General features: G+C 38.7%; 1 protein-coding gene across 2 annotated transcripts in view; it reads left to right on the forward strand.

The window, feature by feature from the left end:
* Pak1 (p21 (RAC1) activated kinase 1) overlaps window positions 1–18669 on the forward strand; it is a 58095-nt gene that overhangs the window by 15261 nt on the left and 24165 nt on the right. For both annotated transcript variants that reach the window (XM_036186730.1, XM_036186738.1), the window contains exons 3-7: window positions 2214–2314; window positions 2830–2977; window positions 8332–8369; window positions 14302–14418; window positions 17023–17197. In XM_036186730.1, coding sequence (XP_036042623.1) covers window positions 2214–2314; window positions 2830–2977; window positions 8332–8369; window positions 14302–14418; window positions 17023–17197 — 579 coding nt within the window. The remainder of the gene's footprint in view (window positions 1–2213; window positions 2315–2829; window positions 2978–8331; window positions 8370–14301; window positions 14419–17022; window positions 17198–18669) is intronic.

The following is an 18669-nucleotide window of genomic DNA, read 5'->3' on the forward strand; positions in this document are numbered from 1 at the left end:
GAATTCTCTGAGCTTGGGAAGAGGTTAGTAAAGTAAATTTTAATACTGTACTACATCAGTGTTTGTCTTAAGTTTGGAATGTTTTTCTGCCTTTTTCTCAGATTAGTTCAGTTAAGCCAATGAGAGGTGCTGTTTAAAAATAATTTAAAAATAGATATAATGGCCCTTGCTAAAACTTTAATGTCTGTGGTAAAACATGGAATTTTGTGGTCAGCTGCTTTCCTAAGCCTAGGTTGGACTAAACCAGAGATAGGAGGATGGGTGAGGTTTACAAGCTCTTTTTCTACGTTATTTCCTCAAACCTAAGATCTCTACTTATATGAAATCAAGGTAGGTTGGTCTTCTTTCTGTCTTTAGTCATATTTAAATTCTCTGTCTTGATCAGCTTATTGAGAAATCTTACTTCAGTAGTTGCTAGTATTAATGATAACTCGTGTTTTTAAGGTTCTTTACTTTATAAAACCATATATTTTAATTGATTCACATAATAGTAAGAAAATTAAATTGCCTGGGTTTGTTTGTTTTCTTATTCTTCTTTTCATCTTTTTTATTACTAAATTGTACTGTCTGATACCTTCATTGCTCTGTTGATGGGAACCACCCTCATTTTGTTTTTAATTCCAGAGGAGAGGAATCCAATATTTTATAGCTGTATTAAGTAGCTACTAGCTAAGTAGAGACAGGGAAGGACATTCCAGAAACAAACAGAATAAGCAAAGGCCTAGGGGAGTCAACAGTGTGCTCAGGATTTTTCCTGCTTTACACCTACCAGAAAGCCAACCAACTGTGATAATCTCTTACTAGACAAAATCATGCTATGATTTTTGGGATTAAGGAACAAAACAGCAGATAAAGAAAATCTATGCTCCTTGGGGTTCAATAGCCCAAGGCCATAAACCCTACCTCTCTACTTACTTTAGAAGAAAAAGTGAGCAACAAGTAGGAGGTGGGAGCTTGTGAGGTGTATTCAGAGAAAAGAGTGGCTGGCAGAGGTAGAGCTAATTTCACAATTAACCCTGCCCTCCTTATGATTTACATGGTTTCATTTCTCTGGCACTCTTTCCTATAAACTACTGGTTCTGTGAGCTGCCCTTCCTCTGGATCCTTACTACCATAGTTTCTTCTGGACTTAGCAGCCATGTCTGTGATGTTATATTATATACTTTATTAATAGACAGTGAAAATACTTTATAAGTCATAATAGTATAAATATAGCATGTTCAAATCTAAATAAAACAATATAATTGTATTTCTCTAAAGCCTTTTAAGGGATTATCCTAGAAGGAATTTAGAAACAGCCATTTGACACAAAGCATTTCAAAGCCCTGCCACATGTCCTATACGTTCTAGCTTTGAGTAGACAAATGCAGTTATGTCATAAGTGACTGCTCATTTGGGGCCATGGTATAACCTTTAGACTTTTCCTTTTCAAAGCAGCTGCTCTAGAAGAGAAATTGCCAAGTATATAAATAGTCTAACCCTTAGCAACTGGCATGTAGACAAGAGGTTCTTATGAAGTTACTGAAGAAAACAATCTTTAGGACAGACCTGGGTTCAAATCCCACCCCTTGCTAGTTATATTGATAAATTACTCTGTTCTTATCCATCAGTAATAGCATTTAGCTTATAAAATTGTAACAATAAAGGAAAACGATGTATAGTGTATATACATGGTAAGTTCTTGATGTTATTTCTCATTATATCTGAGTACATTTTCTTGAATCAATTTGCAATTCTTCAGCAGTAGTAGAGTAGAAGAATGTAAGGACGTTGGCTTTTATTTCAGTTGCATAATGACTGACGTGCCACAATCTCCTAGTCTACAAATGAAAGTGGACTCTCAGGCCTGTAATTATGTGAGATAATATATATGAAATGCCTGTTAAAACCATCTAGTTACAGTGCTTTGCGAGTACTTATCTTCATTGTTACATAGACTAATGTGAAATGTAGAAGCTGGATGGGCCCTTAAGATCATCTTGTTCATCTCACCATTTCGAAGAGAAAGCAAAGATCCAGAACTCTATATTATGGTGAGGAAGAGGCCAAAATGACATGGACTCTAGATCTTTTATTACCACCTCCGCACTTTATAGCCTTTTGGGCTCTTGACATATATATGCATACTATGTAGAACTTCACAGGCGCTTACTGAAAAGCTAAAATAAGCCTAGAAACTGAATACTATCCCTCTTTTTTATTTTATTTTGTAGCAAATAAAAAGAAGGAGAAGGAGCGGCCAGAGATTTCTCTTCCTTCAGATTTTGAGCATACAATTCATGTTGGTTTTGATGCTGTCACGGGGGAGTTTACGGTGAGTCCTTGTGTCCGTCTGAGAGCTTGGGCTGTATGCTCGTAGCTTTAGTCCTTTCTTCTCTTCCTAAAGCTTCTTTCTCTGCTAGAGACTTTTCAAGAGCACTTTCCTAATTTCAAATTTCTCTTTTTTTTTGGTTTGTGTGTTTGTTTGCAGTATTTGGGATTGAAAACAAGGCCCTGCACATGCTGTGCCAAGGCTTTACCACTGAGCTATATCAACCAACCCAAACAATCTCTCTTAAGAGGCCCCATGACAGCAAGCTCTAGGTGGGGCACTAAATGCAGGAGTAAATCAGACTTGGTCCCTGCTCTGAAGGAGGTAAAGCCTGGTAATGGAGTAGACCTCTTAAGGAAGATACATAAAAGGAACTTGTGTAAATCTTGAGGGACTAGGGAAAAGGATACCTGATAGGCTTATTTTTATCTACTAGTAGACATCGAGGTTTGGTATGATGTTCTTTCAGGGTCCCTGTATCCACGTCTTCCTGAAAATTTTCAATGTCTTTCTCTTAGGGGATGCCAGAACAGTGGGCCCGCTTGCTTCAAACATCAAATATCACCAAGTCAGAGCAGAAGAAAAACCCACAGGCTGTTCTGGATGTGTTGGAATTTTATAACTCTAAGAAGACCTCCAATAGTCAGAAGTACATGAGTTTTACAGGTATGAAGATTGTGTCCATGGTAATCACAGCAAGAGAAGCTCCCATATGCCTTGTTAGTTAGCAAGAAAAAAGCAAGTGCCAACAGCATGATGTGTTTGGAAATGACAATTGAGATGAAGACTTCTGTCTTACTTGTTTTATTGCTGTGAAGAGACACCTTGACCACAACAACTCTTATAAAGGAAAAATATTTAATTGGAGCTTGCTTACAATTTTAGAGGTTTAGTCCATTATCATGATGGTGTGACATGGTGGCATGCAGGCAGACATGATGCTGGAGTAGGAGCTGAGAGTTCCACATCTTGATCCATAAGTAGCAGAAGGAGACTGTGTCACACTTGGCATAGCTTGAGCATAGGAGACCTCAAAGCCCGCTCCCATAGTGGAAGCACAAGACCACACCTACAACAAGGCCACACCTCCTAATAGTGCCACTCCCTATGGGCCAAGCATTCAAACACATGAGTCTATAGGGTCCATACCTAATCAAACCACCACAACTTGTTTTTTTTTTTTTTTTTCTGAAGCTACATATGTTATTTTTACATTATGTATTTTGTGTGGGGTAATACATGCCATGGTGAGCATATGGAGATCAAAAGACAACTTTCAGGAGTCAGCTCTCTCTTTACACTGTGTGAGTTCTTGGGTTTGAACACAGGTTGTCAGATTTGGTAGCAAGTGTCTTTACCCACTAAGTTATCTCACCAGCCCCTGTATATGTTAGTTTAAAAAAAAAAACAGGGAATTATATAAAAGGATCAAGACTTCTATATAGTTATAAAGCATGGGCATTTAGTTGTCATTGTCATTATTTCTGATATCATTACTTAATAACATTAATAAATATTTTTAAGTTACAAGCCCAGTTTCTCCTTAATGGAACTCCTTTTGAGCTAGCTGAGCCTGGTTTGGGCTTAGAACTCATGGTAATCCTTTAGCGTCAGCTTTCAGAGTGCTGGGATTACAGATATGAGCAATCACATCTTGCATAAGGGACTGAATTTTATCATTTGAATGGAAATCAGGTCAGTAGTAATTAAAAATGTTCTTTATATGTACTTTCTGTGTAAGGGATTATGTTTTTTAGATGTTTTTAGTAGTGGAATTGGGATTAGAACCCAGGCTTCCTTACTCCTAGTCCCATGTCTTTGGAGCCACCCTGTGGTTGCTGAGGATTGAACTCAGGACCTTTGGAAAGAGCAGCCAGTGCTCTTAACCTCGGAGCCATCTCTCCAGCCCCTCATGTCTTTTGAATTACTAGTTGCCTCTAGTAATTTTATTTGGAGCATGGCCCTTCCATAGCAGAGATATTTTTCTTTTTCTAGGCTAACTTATAAAAAGCTTGTATTTATGGAAACAACTTCTTCTTCTTCTTCTTCTTCTTCTTCTTCTTCTTCTTCTTCTTCTTCTTCTTCTTCTTTTAAAGATTTATTTATTTATTCATGTATTTGTATGATCTGTCTTCATGCACACAAGAAGAGGCAATCAGATCCTATTATGGATACTTGTGAGCCACCATGTAGTTGCTGGGAATTGAACTCAGGACCTCTGGAAGAACAACAGTCAAGTGCTCTTAACCACTGAGCCATCTCTTCAGCCCTCAAAACTTCTTGTCTTCTTTATAGCATCTTAAGAGTGTTAAAAACAAAGCTGGGCATTATGGTGCATTCTTGTAATCCCAGGTAGATGTGATACAGGAGGATTAGGAATTAAATGTCATTCTTTGCTACTTAGCAAGTTCAAGGCCAACCTTGGCTATGTGAGACTTTGTCTCAAAAATCAAATAAACCATAAAAACACAACACAACAAAAACAAGGGGAAAAATAGACCGTTAGACTAAGAAACATATATGTGTGTGTGTGTGTGTGTGTATATATATATATATTCCTCACTGTTTGCAGATATGAAACACAGAGGAGGTCTTTGTAGTGTGCCTAAATATGTGCCAGGCCTAGTCTCTTTCTTCTTAGTCTGGTGCTCCTTGTTTCTGCAGCCTCCTTCAAAAGCAGAATTGTTGGAGAAGGTGAGAGTCAGGATGAACTAACTAGCTGACTTTGAAGGACGATTTCCCCAGCTAGTCTCTGGCTCGTATCAAAGGGTACAGATGGTCGGATGATGGACTGCAGCTTCACTCACGCTGCCACAGTAGTACTCAGGAGAGGCCATGCGTCTTCCCAGCAGCATTTCCTTCTCTCATCTGTCCCCACTGGGTCTGTCTGTCTTCTTCCATTGAAGGATTAGATCATTCCGAGGAGGAACTGGGGTGAAAGGTTGCTGAGTAGTCAGGAAATTGGAACTTACATTTAAGGAGTTTATTATAGAGATGTCATATTGGAAGCTGTTTTCTATGTCCATGTATATAGACATAAGGAAGTTGCATTTATGCATGTCCCTCTAAATATTTACAAGTGAATATGTGTGTAGCTATACACATTCAGGTAATTTCATATACAGTCATCTATGCATGCATATTTAAATTATAGTTACTATATTCCACAGATAAATGTACATACTTTTACTTTTGTGCATTAACATAGACACATGTGTATGTGCACTCATGTAGGATTTTAAATTTTCTGGTTGTTAAAGACAAGGGCCAACTCTAGGCAAAATTTTATATTTGACGCAGTTTATTTTTATTTTTATGATCTATTGCTTTTTCCTGTTTCCTTTTCTTCCATATTGTTAATTAGCTGATACCATATCAATTGTATATGCTCTCCTATAACTTATCTCCTATGATTCCTGTGTGGCAGATAGGGATTGTCAGGGCAAAGACTTATTAACCCCATTTTATAGACTCAAGTTAATTAGCTTTAAAGAAATTATAACTTGCTCATTATGATGCAAGTGATATGTTTCTTATTTTTATTTTGGTTAGTTTTTTGTTTGTTTGTTTGTTTGTTTTTTTGAGACAGGGTTTCATTATGTAGTCATTGCTGGCCTCAACCTCAGAGAGATTCCCCTGCCTCTACCTCCTGAGTGCTGGGATTAAAGGCATATGCCACCGCAATGGCTTTGGTAATGTGGTGGGTTTTTTTTTGGTTTTTTTGGTTTTTCAAGACAGGGTTTCTCTGTGTAGCTTTGCGCCTTTCCTGGAACTCACTTGGTAGACCAGGCTGGCCTCGAACTCACAGAGATCCGCCTGGCTCGGCCTCCCAAGTGCTGGTATTACAGGCGTGTGCCACCACCGCCCAGCTTGGAAATGTGTTTTTAAATTAGGCCTCTAAACGCTCTGTTCTCGATAATCCACAAAACTCTCTAGTCCCTTTTAATTATTTTGGTTAAGTTTTCTGTGACATTTGATTTTCCATACCAGTTAATGTTAGGGAGAAAGTAGACTAAACGATATCCCACCAAAGGTTTAGCTCTACTTTGACACAAACTTATATGACCTTGAACCAGTATCTTTGTGTTTTTGAATTATAGTTCCCTCATTTGTAAAGTAAAGGCTGTGGAAATACTTTCTATTTTTTTCATTCTGTGCTTTAAAATTCAATTTTGATCTATAGAAATTATACAGAGTCTTTTTGTTTGTTTGTTTGTTTTTTCTAGACAGGGTTTTTTGTGTAGCTTTGGAGCCTGTACAGATTTTTTAAAAGGAGAAATTTTTACTTAGAAAATTATTCATTCATATGTGTGCATGCACACAGGTTTGCGTGCCTTAGCACAAGTGTGATCAGAGGCTAACTTACAGTTCATTTTCTCCTGCCATGTTCTATGAATTGAACTCAGGTTATCAGATTTGAGTGACAAGTGTCTTTACCTGCTGAACCATCAGGCCAACCCAGTTACTTGTTTTTATATGGTATCAGAGGCATTTTATAATCATATGCCTAGTTCTCAAAAGAGCTAGGAATGTTTAAGGTGGGAGGAAGTATGGCAAGGTATAGTTTTATTCTGCTCAGCTGATACCATTTTGTTTTCTGGAATAGCAAAGCAAAATTATTTAAATTATGCCTTGGATTGATTTCTCCAGAGCTTAGCCATTTAGTTTTTTTTTGTTACTGTTTTTGTTATGTTTATAGATAAAATTTTACTTTATTTGTGTGGGTTTTGCTATATGTTTGTACATCATATTCCTGTGTGGTGCCTGGAGAGGCTAGAACTCCAGATCCCCTGGAACTGAGTTAAAGCTGGTGGAGTTAAACCTCACCTGGGGTACTGGGAACCAAACCTGGATCATCTGCAAGAGTAGAAAGACTTAACTGCTGAGCACTTTCTCCAGTGAACAAGGTTTGCTTTAAGAACATATTGTCGTAGATCGCTTTACTTCCTACTTTGTGGATTCTTTATTTGCTGTGGAGCCAAAGAACCTTACTGGGCCATTTTTCTGTGATAGAATTGGGATCTTAGATGTTCTTTGGTCTGGGTTCTTGATGACAAATATATCAGATTTGTCAGAATGTTTTCCTGATCCCATTGGTGATGAACTGGCAAGTAAATTCTTAGGATTTAAAGAAACAAATCAAAGACAACCCTGGTCTTTAAATTTCTTCTTTTCTTTTTTTGTTAAAATTTCTTATGGGTCTCTGTTTCATCAAGTCTGAGATATCACAGGTTATAAGATGACAGTTGTTTTATATACCACTCAAAGTCCATCAGACTGTGAAATGTCTTGAATGAATGCTGATCCTTTGTTACACAAATGTGCTTGTGCACAGGACAACTTTGGGTATCATTCTTCAGGCACTTTCTCTGTGCTTTTGAGACAAGGTCTCTCAGTGACCTGGAATTCATGTAGTAGGTTGGCCAGGGACCCATTAGTCTCTGTTTCTCCAGTACTAGGACATAATCAGGGTCATCACACTCAGTTTTGTTTGTTTGTATCCTTGCATTCGCACAGCGAGCACCTTACTGACTGAGCTAGTTCCCGGCCTCTGAAAGATCCTTTCTGAAAGCTGAGGCTGTAGATTGGTCATGATTTTATGTGCATGACTCAGGAATATAGCATGGATTCCTTGCCTTTATCTCAGACTGTAGGACAGTTTCTTGGCCATTGAAAACTCATGATGTGGATACTAGTAGAACATGGTATTTAGAATTAGGTCAGAATTCAGGTTTGAATCATCTGCTTAACCTGTGTGTGTGTACACTGGGCAAATTACTTAACTTCTCTCAATTATAAAGTCTATTAAAGTGACTATAATAATGATACCCAGAGCCATAGTGAAGGGTAAAGGAGACCTGTTAGGTGTATGTGCTTGCCATGGCTTCTGCTCACAGGACAAGTTCTACTACTACCATTCTCTGGACCTGGCAAGTGCTTGGCCAGATCATTTCCTTAGCACTCAGAAAAGGATAAACTGTACTTGTTTACTAAGTCTTTTGTCTCTCTTCTTTGTACAGATAAGTCAGCTGAAGATTATAATTCTTCCAACACTTTGGTAAGTTTGTGTTTCCTCCATTCTGCCATAAGTGGGTATGGAAGTGAGGTTCAAGACAGTGTGGTAGACACAGGGCCTGGCCTTGGAGACACTCATCTTAGTCACTGCCATGACTTAGATTCTCTTTCTACAGTAAAGGAACCAGAATGATGAACAGTGTTGTCCCTATTTGACAGTATAGCTCGTCTAGCTTTCCAGTGTTATAGAAATTCTAACTTTGAAACCAGAAGATGATGTACCTTTTAGGTGGTTTCATTTGCAGGATTGAACATTGGGAAACCCAGTTTGCCTTTCTGTGGTTCAGATTTTTCAACATTAAAATGAAAGTGATACATTTTTCCTTAACTGGATGTGTTTTGAAAAGAATCTCTTCTCTTTCATCAGTAAGGCCTACTAATCTGGAGGGAACAGATTCTATTTATTTAATTGCATCATTCTCCCCTCTGAGGTTGTAGTGGTATTCTATAACTTAAAGGATTGTGAAAGCAATCACTGAAGAATTGGCTGGGAAGTATACCTAGATGACTTTAAAAAGTACCTCTATGTCTCTCATTTTAAAAGTTGCATTTTTCATGGCAGTTATGGATTAAAAGATAAAATGCTGATATCTTTGTCATAAAGAATAATAATATTTGGTCATATAAATAATAAGCTGTGAGACATGTAAGAGAATACTATTCTTTATATGGGGTGTTATCACTTATAGAAAACTGTTTATAGCCAGGGTTGGTGGCCAAGCCTTTTAATCCTAGTTACTTGACAGGCTGAGGCAGAAGAATTGAAAGTTTAAGTCCAAGTTGGGCTGTAGAATGAGTTCAAGGCCTGCCTGAGCTACTTGGAGAAACACTATCTCAAAGAAAAAACTTAAAAAGATGGCTGGGGATATAGATGAATGGTGGGGTACTTGCTTATCATGTGAGAGGCTGTAGATTCAATCCCCAGAACTGCAGAAAATAAAACAAAGGTGCTCATGCCATATCGATTTATTAAACATTTACAGAAGCCTCTATTCTCTGCCAGGTTGTGTGTGGAGCAGTCAGACATTGTCTTAGACTTGCACCTCTTAGTCTTATAGAGGATATGAAGGCACATGCAGTTACAGTTCAATATGCTATAAACCTCATGAGGTCAGGAGCTATATCTGTCTTATTAATTGCTTTGCCTTTGGTACTCAGCAAGTTCTGAAATTTGCTAAACATTTATTGAATGAAAAATCAGATGTGTCGGTGAAAGCATTTCAATATTAAAGTCTATGCTGAATGAGTTATTTAGAGTAAGGATTAGAGAGATGAAGATATTTCAGACAGAAAATTACATGCACCGAGAAAGAGGTTCACAAGGTATGTGTATTCTGGGAACTGCTAGTAGTTTGATATGTCTGGAATGTTAAAATGTGCCGGAAGAGAGGTTGGCGGTGAGGAGGCGTGGTAAAATAGGCCAAGTCATGTAGGAGTTTGGCTTTGTGTAAAAGGTAAATGAAAAGCTTAAAGAATTTTAAAGAGGAGAATATAAAACATAACACAGTACTGAGCCACTGTCAACCCTGCTGCCAGCAGTCAGAGTCATTTATACTGTTGGCAAGTATAAAAAGAAGAGTTTGCCAGTCTGGTGCTTGGCAGTGTATTGGGTTCTTTCTTATTCACTGTCGCTTTTATTTTTCACAGCAGTGTAATGAAGCAGATTATAATCCTTGCTTTATAGTTGATAAAACTGAAACAGAGAAAGGTTCATTGTGATACACATTTGATTCCTACTCTGCCCTGCTTTCCTCTCATCCATGCTGTTTTGCATCAAATGGAAGAGATAGGATTAAAAGACAGGAAAAGTATTTGCAGATGAATTATTGATCAGTAAATTATTGAAGAAAGGGCCTAAACAAAGTAGAGCTGTAACCCGTGGGTCAAATGTCTTTATGCTTTTGTAGGAAGAGTGGCTGTTATCTATTATTGAGTGGCTACTCTGTGCCAGACACTGTTAAAATCTTCCTCTTTAGCATAATTAATCCTTACAATTACCATGGGAAGGAGGTACTGTTGACCTCATATCCTGCACAGAAAAACAAACCTTCCTAAAGACTCTTTAATAAGAACCATATTAGAAACAAGTTGTGCTATAAGCCTATAATCCCAGCCCTTGGGAGGTAGAGGCAGGAGGACCAGAAGTTCAGGGTTATCCTTGGCTACATGGTAATTAGACTGGCCTAGGTGACATGAGATCCTGTGTCAACAAACAAACAAACAAACATATAAAACTATATAAGAACTAGAATCCAACGTAGTGGTGCATTTGGGAGGCAGAGGCGGGCAGATCTCTGTGAGTTCCAGGACAGCCTGGATTCAGAGTGAGTTTCAGGACAACCAAGGCTATACAGAGAAACCCTGTCTTTAAAAAAACCCCAAAGCATAAGCAATAAAAATAAAAGATGAAAGAAAAACTAGAACCCTTGAATCTCACCACTCCAGGCCCCCCTTTTTTTTCCTGTGTCAGGGAACAGAGAAAGACATTAGAAGGTCTTATAAAGGTGACTACAGTAAAGCAGCAGCCATGTTAGTGTGGGAGAAGAGCCCTGTGGCTCATGCCATATGGCTGAGAGGATAACACCTGCTTCGTTTAGTATCCACAATTAGAACCACTCAGAATGTCAAGGGCATTTCCCTGTAATTGAGAGCATTTCCTCTATAACTCACTGTTCTATATTTCCTTATTAGTTGCACATTAGTTGAGGATATGATTTTATCATGGTAGCATATTGATTTCTATATTGGTTTTATATACATTGTTTCATTTCATTTATGAAATAATCAAGCAGAATTATTCTCCGTGTTATAGTTTAAGAAAATGTGGCACAGAAAGATTATGAATTCCTTCCTACTCTTGAGTTAGTAGTATAAGTCAGTAAAAAAAAAAAAAAAATTCCATTCTCCTGAACGTTTGTGTATTTACTCATTTCATAAGTATTTCCTCAGCATTTTCTTTGTGCCAGAGCACAGGCAACACAAAAATGAATGTGCACCATGCTAGACCTTGAGAAAAATCTTAATGACAAACTAAGGAGGAGGTATGAGCCAAAGGAAAGGGTTGCAAGAATACTGTGCATTGTGGTCATGTTTGATTTGTGATCTTTCTGATAGTCGAGGGAAGTGTACACACTATGTCCTAAAGGTTTGCTTGTTTAACAAACATCATCTTGTAGATCTCTTTCAGCTTGAAACATTCTTATTAAGATGTTATGGTATTTTTATGAATAATTCTTACTTACAGAATTCATACCAGACAGGTGTGGTGGTGCATATCTGTAATCTTATTCAGGAGGCTGAAGCAGGAGGGTCATAAGTTCCAAGCTAGTGTGAGCTACATAGCCTGACCCCATCTTAAACAAGAGAGGATGTATTGTGTGATAGATTCATTGAGTGATGAGAAGTTAAGGGCTGGTGAGGAAGGGCTTTGCTCTTAGTCTCACAAGTTAGTGATAAATCAGAACATATAAAAAGCATTTATAACATAATGCCAGCTAAACCTAGGAAGTGGGCAGTGCTTTCCTGTCCGAGGGATAATGTAACGAAAGTCTTTTTATTAAGGGTTTATCAAAGGTCCAGTATATAAAGCAAGAGAAATTTGAGTTTGTCCTAGAATTAAGTAACTACTTTAAACAAAAGATATATATATAGTTGGATGTGCATTTTGGTCTAAGCCATGTCTTAGAAATATTTCTCTAAAAATAAGCTCGGGGGGGAAAGAACTGAGTTTAACTTAAAAAGAACTGAATTCATGTTCTCACCTCTTGTTAGCCTGAAGATATATTTGAAAAGGAACAGTATTCTAAAACAAAAAGCAGGTCATAACTTTGCTACTGTAAAAATTCATAAAAAATGCAAAGCCTGTTAGGAGAGCAGAAGCAGCCACAGCTTCAAGTAATGGGAAGCTAGGTACATGATACATGCCTGAAATCCCAGTACAGAGATGAGGCAAGAAGAGCAAAGCTCAAGCCAGCCTTGGTTCCACAGACCTAGTTAGGGAGCAGGAGAGAGAACCCCTAGGAAGAGAAAAAGGAGCTTTAGGGAAAAGTGTGGGGCGAAAAGTGAGGGGATAGTCCTGGGTCGTTGTAAAAAGTAAACAAGGGTAGCTTCCCTCTTACCTTTGTGTCTAGGTTAAAATTAGTTATTTTCTAAAGAAAGCAGACATTTAACTTAGAAAAACTGCTGTGGCTAGGGAGCCTGAGAGAGAACACAGAATCCTAGTCAGAAGATTGCTACCACGGATGTGAAGAGGAACGTAGCTCGACAGTTGGTGAAAATCCTTGTTACTTTATTAAATATATTTTATTTATTTACTGACAGCTTCATTGTGTATACAATATGTCATGACTATACTCACCCTCAATTCCTCCTTCCTAGTGCCACCCCCAACACTTCCTAACAGGTCCATGTCCCATTTTTATATCTTTTCCTTTTGTTTTCAACCCACTAAGAGCAATTAGTGCTGCTTGGTGGATCTTGTTGGCTTTGTCTTGTTCAGATCTTGTCTTGGTAATTTCAGCTACAGTGAGCCCATGAATGCAAGTGCCATGTTGTATTAAGAAGACAGCATTTCCCAGCATTCCTCCCTTCCTCTGGCTATTGTGTTCTTTCCACCTCCTCTCTTTTGCTATGTCCCTGAGCCGTGCGTGGGTGGTGTAGAAGGTTGATGTAGATGTCCTATTTAGGGCTGAGCACTCTGACCAGTTACAAGTTTCTACTGCAGAGAGAAGCATCTCCGGTCATGGTCGAGAGTAATACTAATCCATGAGTATGCACATAAATATTTAGGAGGCAGTTTGACAACATGTCCAGTTAGCAAAACAATGGTAGTAGCCTACTATGTTCTGTGACCTTCTGAACCATGGGACTTGTGACCAGGTTTACAGTACCAGGCATGATGAGTTCCTTCCCATGAAGAAAATATTTTTAAATTCCTGTGTCCCAAGAGTAAGTTTCTTATAATACCCAGGAGGAGAAGAACTTCTACCTCATATTTACACAGACACACAGACACACACACAGACAGACACACACAGGCAGACACACACACACACACACACACACACACACACACACACACACACACACACACACACCCTCTAAATATCCTAAAGAAAAACTTGCCATTAAAACCATTTCTCTGAGCCAGGCAGTGGTGGTGGCGCACACCTTTAATCCCAGCACTTGGGAGGCAGAGGCAGGCGGATCTCTGTGAGTTCGAGGCCAGCCTGGGCTACAGAGCGAGTTCCAGGGCAGGCTCCAAAGGTACACAGAGAAATACTGTCTTGAAAAACCAAAAAAAAAAAAAAAAAAAAAAAAAAAAAGAAGAAGAAGAAAAAAAGAAAAGAAAATAAAAAAGAGCATCCGCCTGGCAAGAAACTCATGGTCCGTTTTAGAATGAAAGATCCTGATGTACTTGATTGAGGCAGAGCCTCCCACATTCACACTCTGTGACATGACAGGGTCAGAAATCTGAAAGATGGAGAGTGGAAGCGGGTGGCTATTTAGACTTCTAGTTACTGTATTAGGACGAGCAGCTAATTTACAAAGAAAGCATAGGAAATGAAAACTTTCTTCTCTACATTTATTTTCTGCTCATTATAAAGAGTAAAATTCATAGAATAAGAAGAAACTGAACTTCAAGTATTTGATTATAGGGGCAGGCAGGGAAGCTGTAGGCTGACATGCTGTTCCACAGTTAGGCTTTAGGTGAGAAAAGGAAGTGGATAGTGATGACTAAAAGAAAAGGAAGCTGACTGAGTAGGACTGCTGACTGCATGGAACTGGAGAGTCTTGAGAGGCTAATAAGGCTTTCATAAGGGGAGTCAGAATTGAGTTTCTTCTAGAGAACTAGCAGACCTGGGAGCTGAAGTTCTATATCTACTGGACAAGATAAGTTTGTCTTTTCTGCATAGAATGTGAAGACTGTGTCTGAGACCCCAGCAGTGCCACCCGTGTCAGAAGATGAAGATGACGATGATGATGCTACTCCACCTCCAGTGATTGCTCCACGCCCAGAACACACAAAATCTGTGAGTCTTGTAATCTGGAAGGAGATATGATTCATTCAAATAAGGGGTGACAGAGAGTGGGGAGATGGTGGTATTAAGGCCAGGAGGCCAATATAGGGGTCTGTAGACTTTAGAGCTGGTACAGTCATTGTACTGCTTTTTTCCCTCTCACATTTGAGACAGGGTCTCACCTCACTCACCCAAGTGCTAAGATTACAGGCATGTGCTACCATGCCCAACTGAACCACCTGTTTTGAAGGTATTTTCTACACGATTAAAGAGAAGTAGTGTATTTGTTATTTCAGCTATTCCTAAAATTCCCTTGGCAATTGATGTTTATAGCAATCTAACCTCAGTTTACTTATCTTATTCTTTACAGATATGACAGGAAGGTAGATAGAATTGACACATTTTACTTCCAGAATTACATAGAACGCATCAAATTATCTGACAAAGATCTTTTTCTTTAGTGTTAAATATGCAGTGTTCAGCCTCTCCAGCATCTTTGATGATGCTGAAATACCCAAGGGAGTTTATAAATACATTAGTGCTATTAATATGCTGGACATTAGGAGTGCATTTTGATGCCGGATATTGGGAGTGATTTCTCATTTACCTTCCTTTGAGGTTCCTGCATTTCAGAATAGCCACAGTCTCTCCTCCTGCACTTTGCAGAGTCTGTACTTTTGCCTTTTATTTGATTTAGTATCATTGAGCAGTGATTTCCCATCAGATGATCCTCTGAAACACTCTACTAATGTTTGTTTCAGCTTTTTATTATGAGGAGAACTCCATAATGAAAGAACCATCTAGGACTTAAGCTCTGTGTTGATTGAATGACTAATGGAAGATGCTGTGGAGGAAATTCAATTAGATGACCTACCTCTTAGCCTAAGAACTTACAAGTAGAATCTGTTGGGTTTCCTTTCCTGTAGGTCACAAATTTACCTTAAGAAAATAGCCTTCTAAATCAGTGAGCTGTCAGTATTTTCCCATTGATGTGTCCTGTTTGTGGTTTGCAGGCATATTTATTTAAAGCAGTTTTCTCTCTAAACCTTTAATGCTTCTAAAGTAGAGGAAATCTGTCTGTCTGTCTATCATGTTATCTATCTTTTTAGTGCCTAATATAGTTTTTGGCACAGGGATCATAGAGAAGGCAGTAAATATTGAATGAAAGAATAGATTGATAAATTTGCTTTTCTTAACATTCTTCTCTGAAAAATATATTGCTAATTGCTAATTTATAGAAGAACCAGGTGGGATATGGTGAGGTAAGTTGATTTATCCACAGGCTTAAGTAAGCAAAGCCAGGGTTTGAAAGCAGATAATTAAACCAAGTCCAGATTACATTCCACAGTAGCACACATACCACATTTTGTGTGTATAGACCTACACTGGGAGCCAGTTAAGGATATTGTTATAGAGGGAACAGATAGGCTATCTTTCTCAAGGAACCATAGAGAAAGATGCAAAGAAGGTTTAAGGTTTATATACCTGGGATATAATTGTTCTACAGGTACAAGAATAAAAATGGAGGAGTTATTTTATAGAGTAGTCAGAAAGTCAGTCTAGTTGAAAGAGCTGATCCATTTGTTACTTGATTCTGTAGAAACACTTTCTGAACGCTTGCTTTTTACTAGGCAAGCAGTCAGAGGACTCAAGGAGGAATAATGTATGTTCTCTATCTCGATAGACTCTATAGATGATAAAAAAAATATTTAGGATTCTTTAATGATAAAAATCTGATAAATACTGAAAGCATCTCCTGGAAAAGGAAGTATAACCTGGGGGTACTTGCTTCTTACCCTTAGTAGTATGTAGTGGCTCCTTTCTTGATGCATTTCTCTCTTTTGCTTCTGTAGCAATTACTTTCTCACTTCCTTCTTCAGGATGAGTAGGGCAGTGTTTTGTACAGAACTAAGCTTACCATAGATTCTCAGCAAATATTTGTTGGACTAGTGGACAGAAGAAAATACATTGTCTTTCAAAGCTAAATTTTAAATGCTTAATATCTGCTGTGCGTGGCTCTGTTCATTCACACATGTTGATTTATTGCTGAATAAGGTAGGTATTATCACCATTTTATAGACAAGGAAACTGAAGCACAGAGAAGTGAAATAACCTGACTGAAGTCATTCAGGTAGTAATGAGAACTGAAATTTGCTTTAAATTACTATACCCTATGGCCTCTTGAAGCGTAAGAGTTCTTAGTAAGAGCTCAACAGCTCATTAACTCCATAGAAAGTAATGTTGGAAAGTATTCAAGGGCTACACAAAAGAGTTCATTTCATCTTAGAAAAACAGAGTATCATAGGTGAGGGAGGTTTACGTCTAATGATAGGATCTCCTCCAAATTTTTACTGAGAGGTGTCTAGCCCTTTTGGAGTGATTTTGGCGCTAAGGCCGTCACTAACCCTTCTTGTACTGTGAGAGCAAGGAAGTTCATTTTACCCAAGGCAAATGGGCTGGGGCTCAGAGGAAGAATAATACAGATTTTGACATCTAAAAGAAAGACTGAGTTGGGAAGGTGGAGGTCCCTGGGGATGTTCTACCTAGAACATTCAGAAAAGGTTCCACTGTGCTAACAAAAGACTTTGTTTCCAAAATTTCCCACTGATTATGCAGGTATATACACGATCTGTGATTGAACCACTTCCTGTTACTCCAACTCGGGATGTGGCTACATCTCCCATTTCACCTACTGAGAATAACACCGCTCCACCAGATGCTTTGACCCGGAATACTGAAAAGCAGAAGAAGAAGCCTAAAATGTCTGATGAGGAGATCTTGGAGAAATTACGTAAGCACTTTATAGCTTTTTTGAACCTTCCTTTGGTCTGTGACTGGTCAGTCATTGAGGTAGAACGCTACTACAAAGATCTGGATCTTAGGTTTGGGCTGTGTGCCTGGTTGGCTCTGTGTCATACCAGAACTATGGGCTGTACTGCTCATCATCTGAACTTTCACCCCTTCTATGTTTCACCAGCTCTGGGTGTACACTGCCTTAGGATAGGGACATAACAAGAGAGAATGTGGACAGTTCACTTTGCGGTGTATAGGTATGACAAATAGCTGTTGTTTAGTGAATAGTCTAGAATACTGCATGGAGAAAGATTGCGGTATTGATTATACTTGGTGGAAAAAGAGTGCTCTTGTGGACGCTTGCTAATGACCTAGGAGAAGACAGCTCTGCCATTGTGGATGTAGAAAAAGAAGGAGAGAGAAGCCATGTTTTATGAGCCTGCACCATGTAAAAAAATGACAAGCAAAAAGATACTTTCTTAAATTTTTAAATTTTATTATAGTAACTCTGTGAAGATACCCATGGTAATCTTCATTTTTGCAGTTTAGGTTTTTAAGACCCAAAGATTCTAAATACCCTGTCCCATATCGTTAAGCTGCAAAGCAGTGCAGCTGAGGTTAGATGAAGCTGTGATTTAGTAAATAGAGAGGACTGCCTCTTGCAGTCAGGTATAGGTTGATTTTTCTCCCCCTTGGAGGAGTCATTGAAAAAAAGGTTGGCATGACTGGTCTGATCAAGCCTGAACACTCAACACTGCTTTCTAAAGCTGAGACTTCTGCCTCCTTAGTTTAGCAATTTCTATTTCCCCCTTTTTTTATTTGCTTATTTGTTTAGTTCACTGTCTTAAGAATTGCCCTTGCGAGGGCCCTCCTATGATGAAGTAAAAGCTACTTCCTGGCATCTGTGTAATCATGTGTTCTCTTGATCCCTAAACCAGAATGTCCCCTTCTAGTAATACAATGCGTCATAGAAAGCAGACTGGCCTGGACGATTTCCTGCTATTCTTTGAGCCTCCTTCCCCCTCACACCTTTTAAATAGTGATACTTATACCTGCTTTAAAAAAAAATATTTTATGTGCATTGGTGTGAGTGTGTCAGATCCCCTGAACCTGGAGCCACAGACAGTTGTGAGCTGCCATGTGGGCTCTGGGAATTGAACCTGGGTCCTCTGGAAGAGCAGCCAGTGCTCTTAACCACAGAGCCATCACTCCAGCCCCCCTGATTTGTTTTAAATTAAAGGACATAATAATGTATGTGAGAAGTACCACATCCTAGTGATTGAGATATCAGTGGAAAAGCTAATTGGATTGAGAGACTAAAAACCAAACTCTGAATCTTAGCTCTGACACCAATTTACTCTATGACTTTGAGGAAGTATCTTCCTCTGTGGGCTGCAGTTCCCTGCCTCTAGAATACTGCTGTGAGACCCATGGGCTCTCTCATGCTTCTGTGTTTTTTATTTAAACTGT

The sequence above is a fragment of the Onychomys torridus genome, chromosome 1 (assembly GCF_903995425.1).
Source record: "Onychomys torridus chromosome 1, mOncTor1.1, whole genome shotgun sequence".
In the NCBI taxonomy this organism is placed as follows: domain Eukaryota; kingdom Metazoa; phylum Chordata; class Mammalia; order Rodentia; family Cricetidae; genus Onychomys; species Onychomys torridus.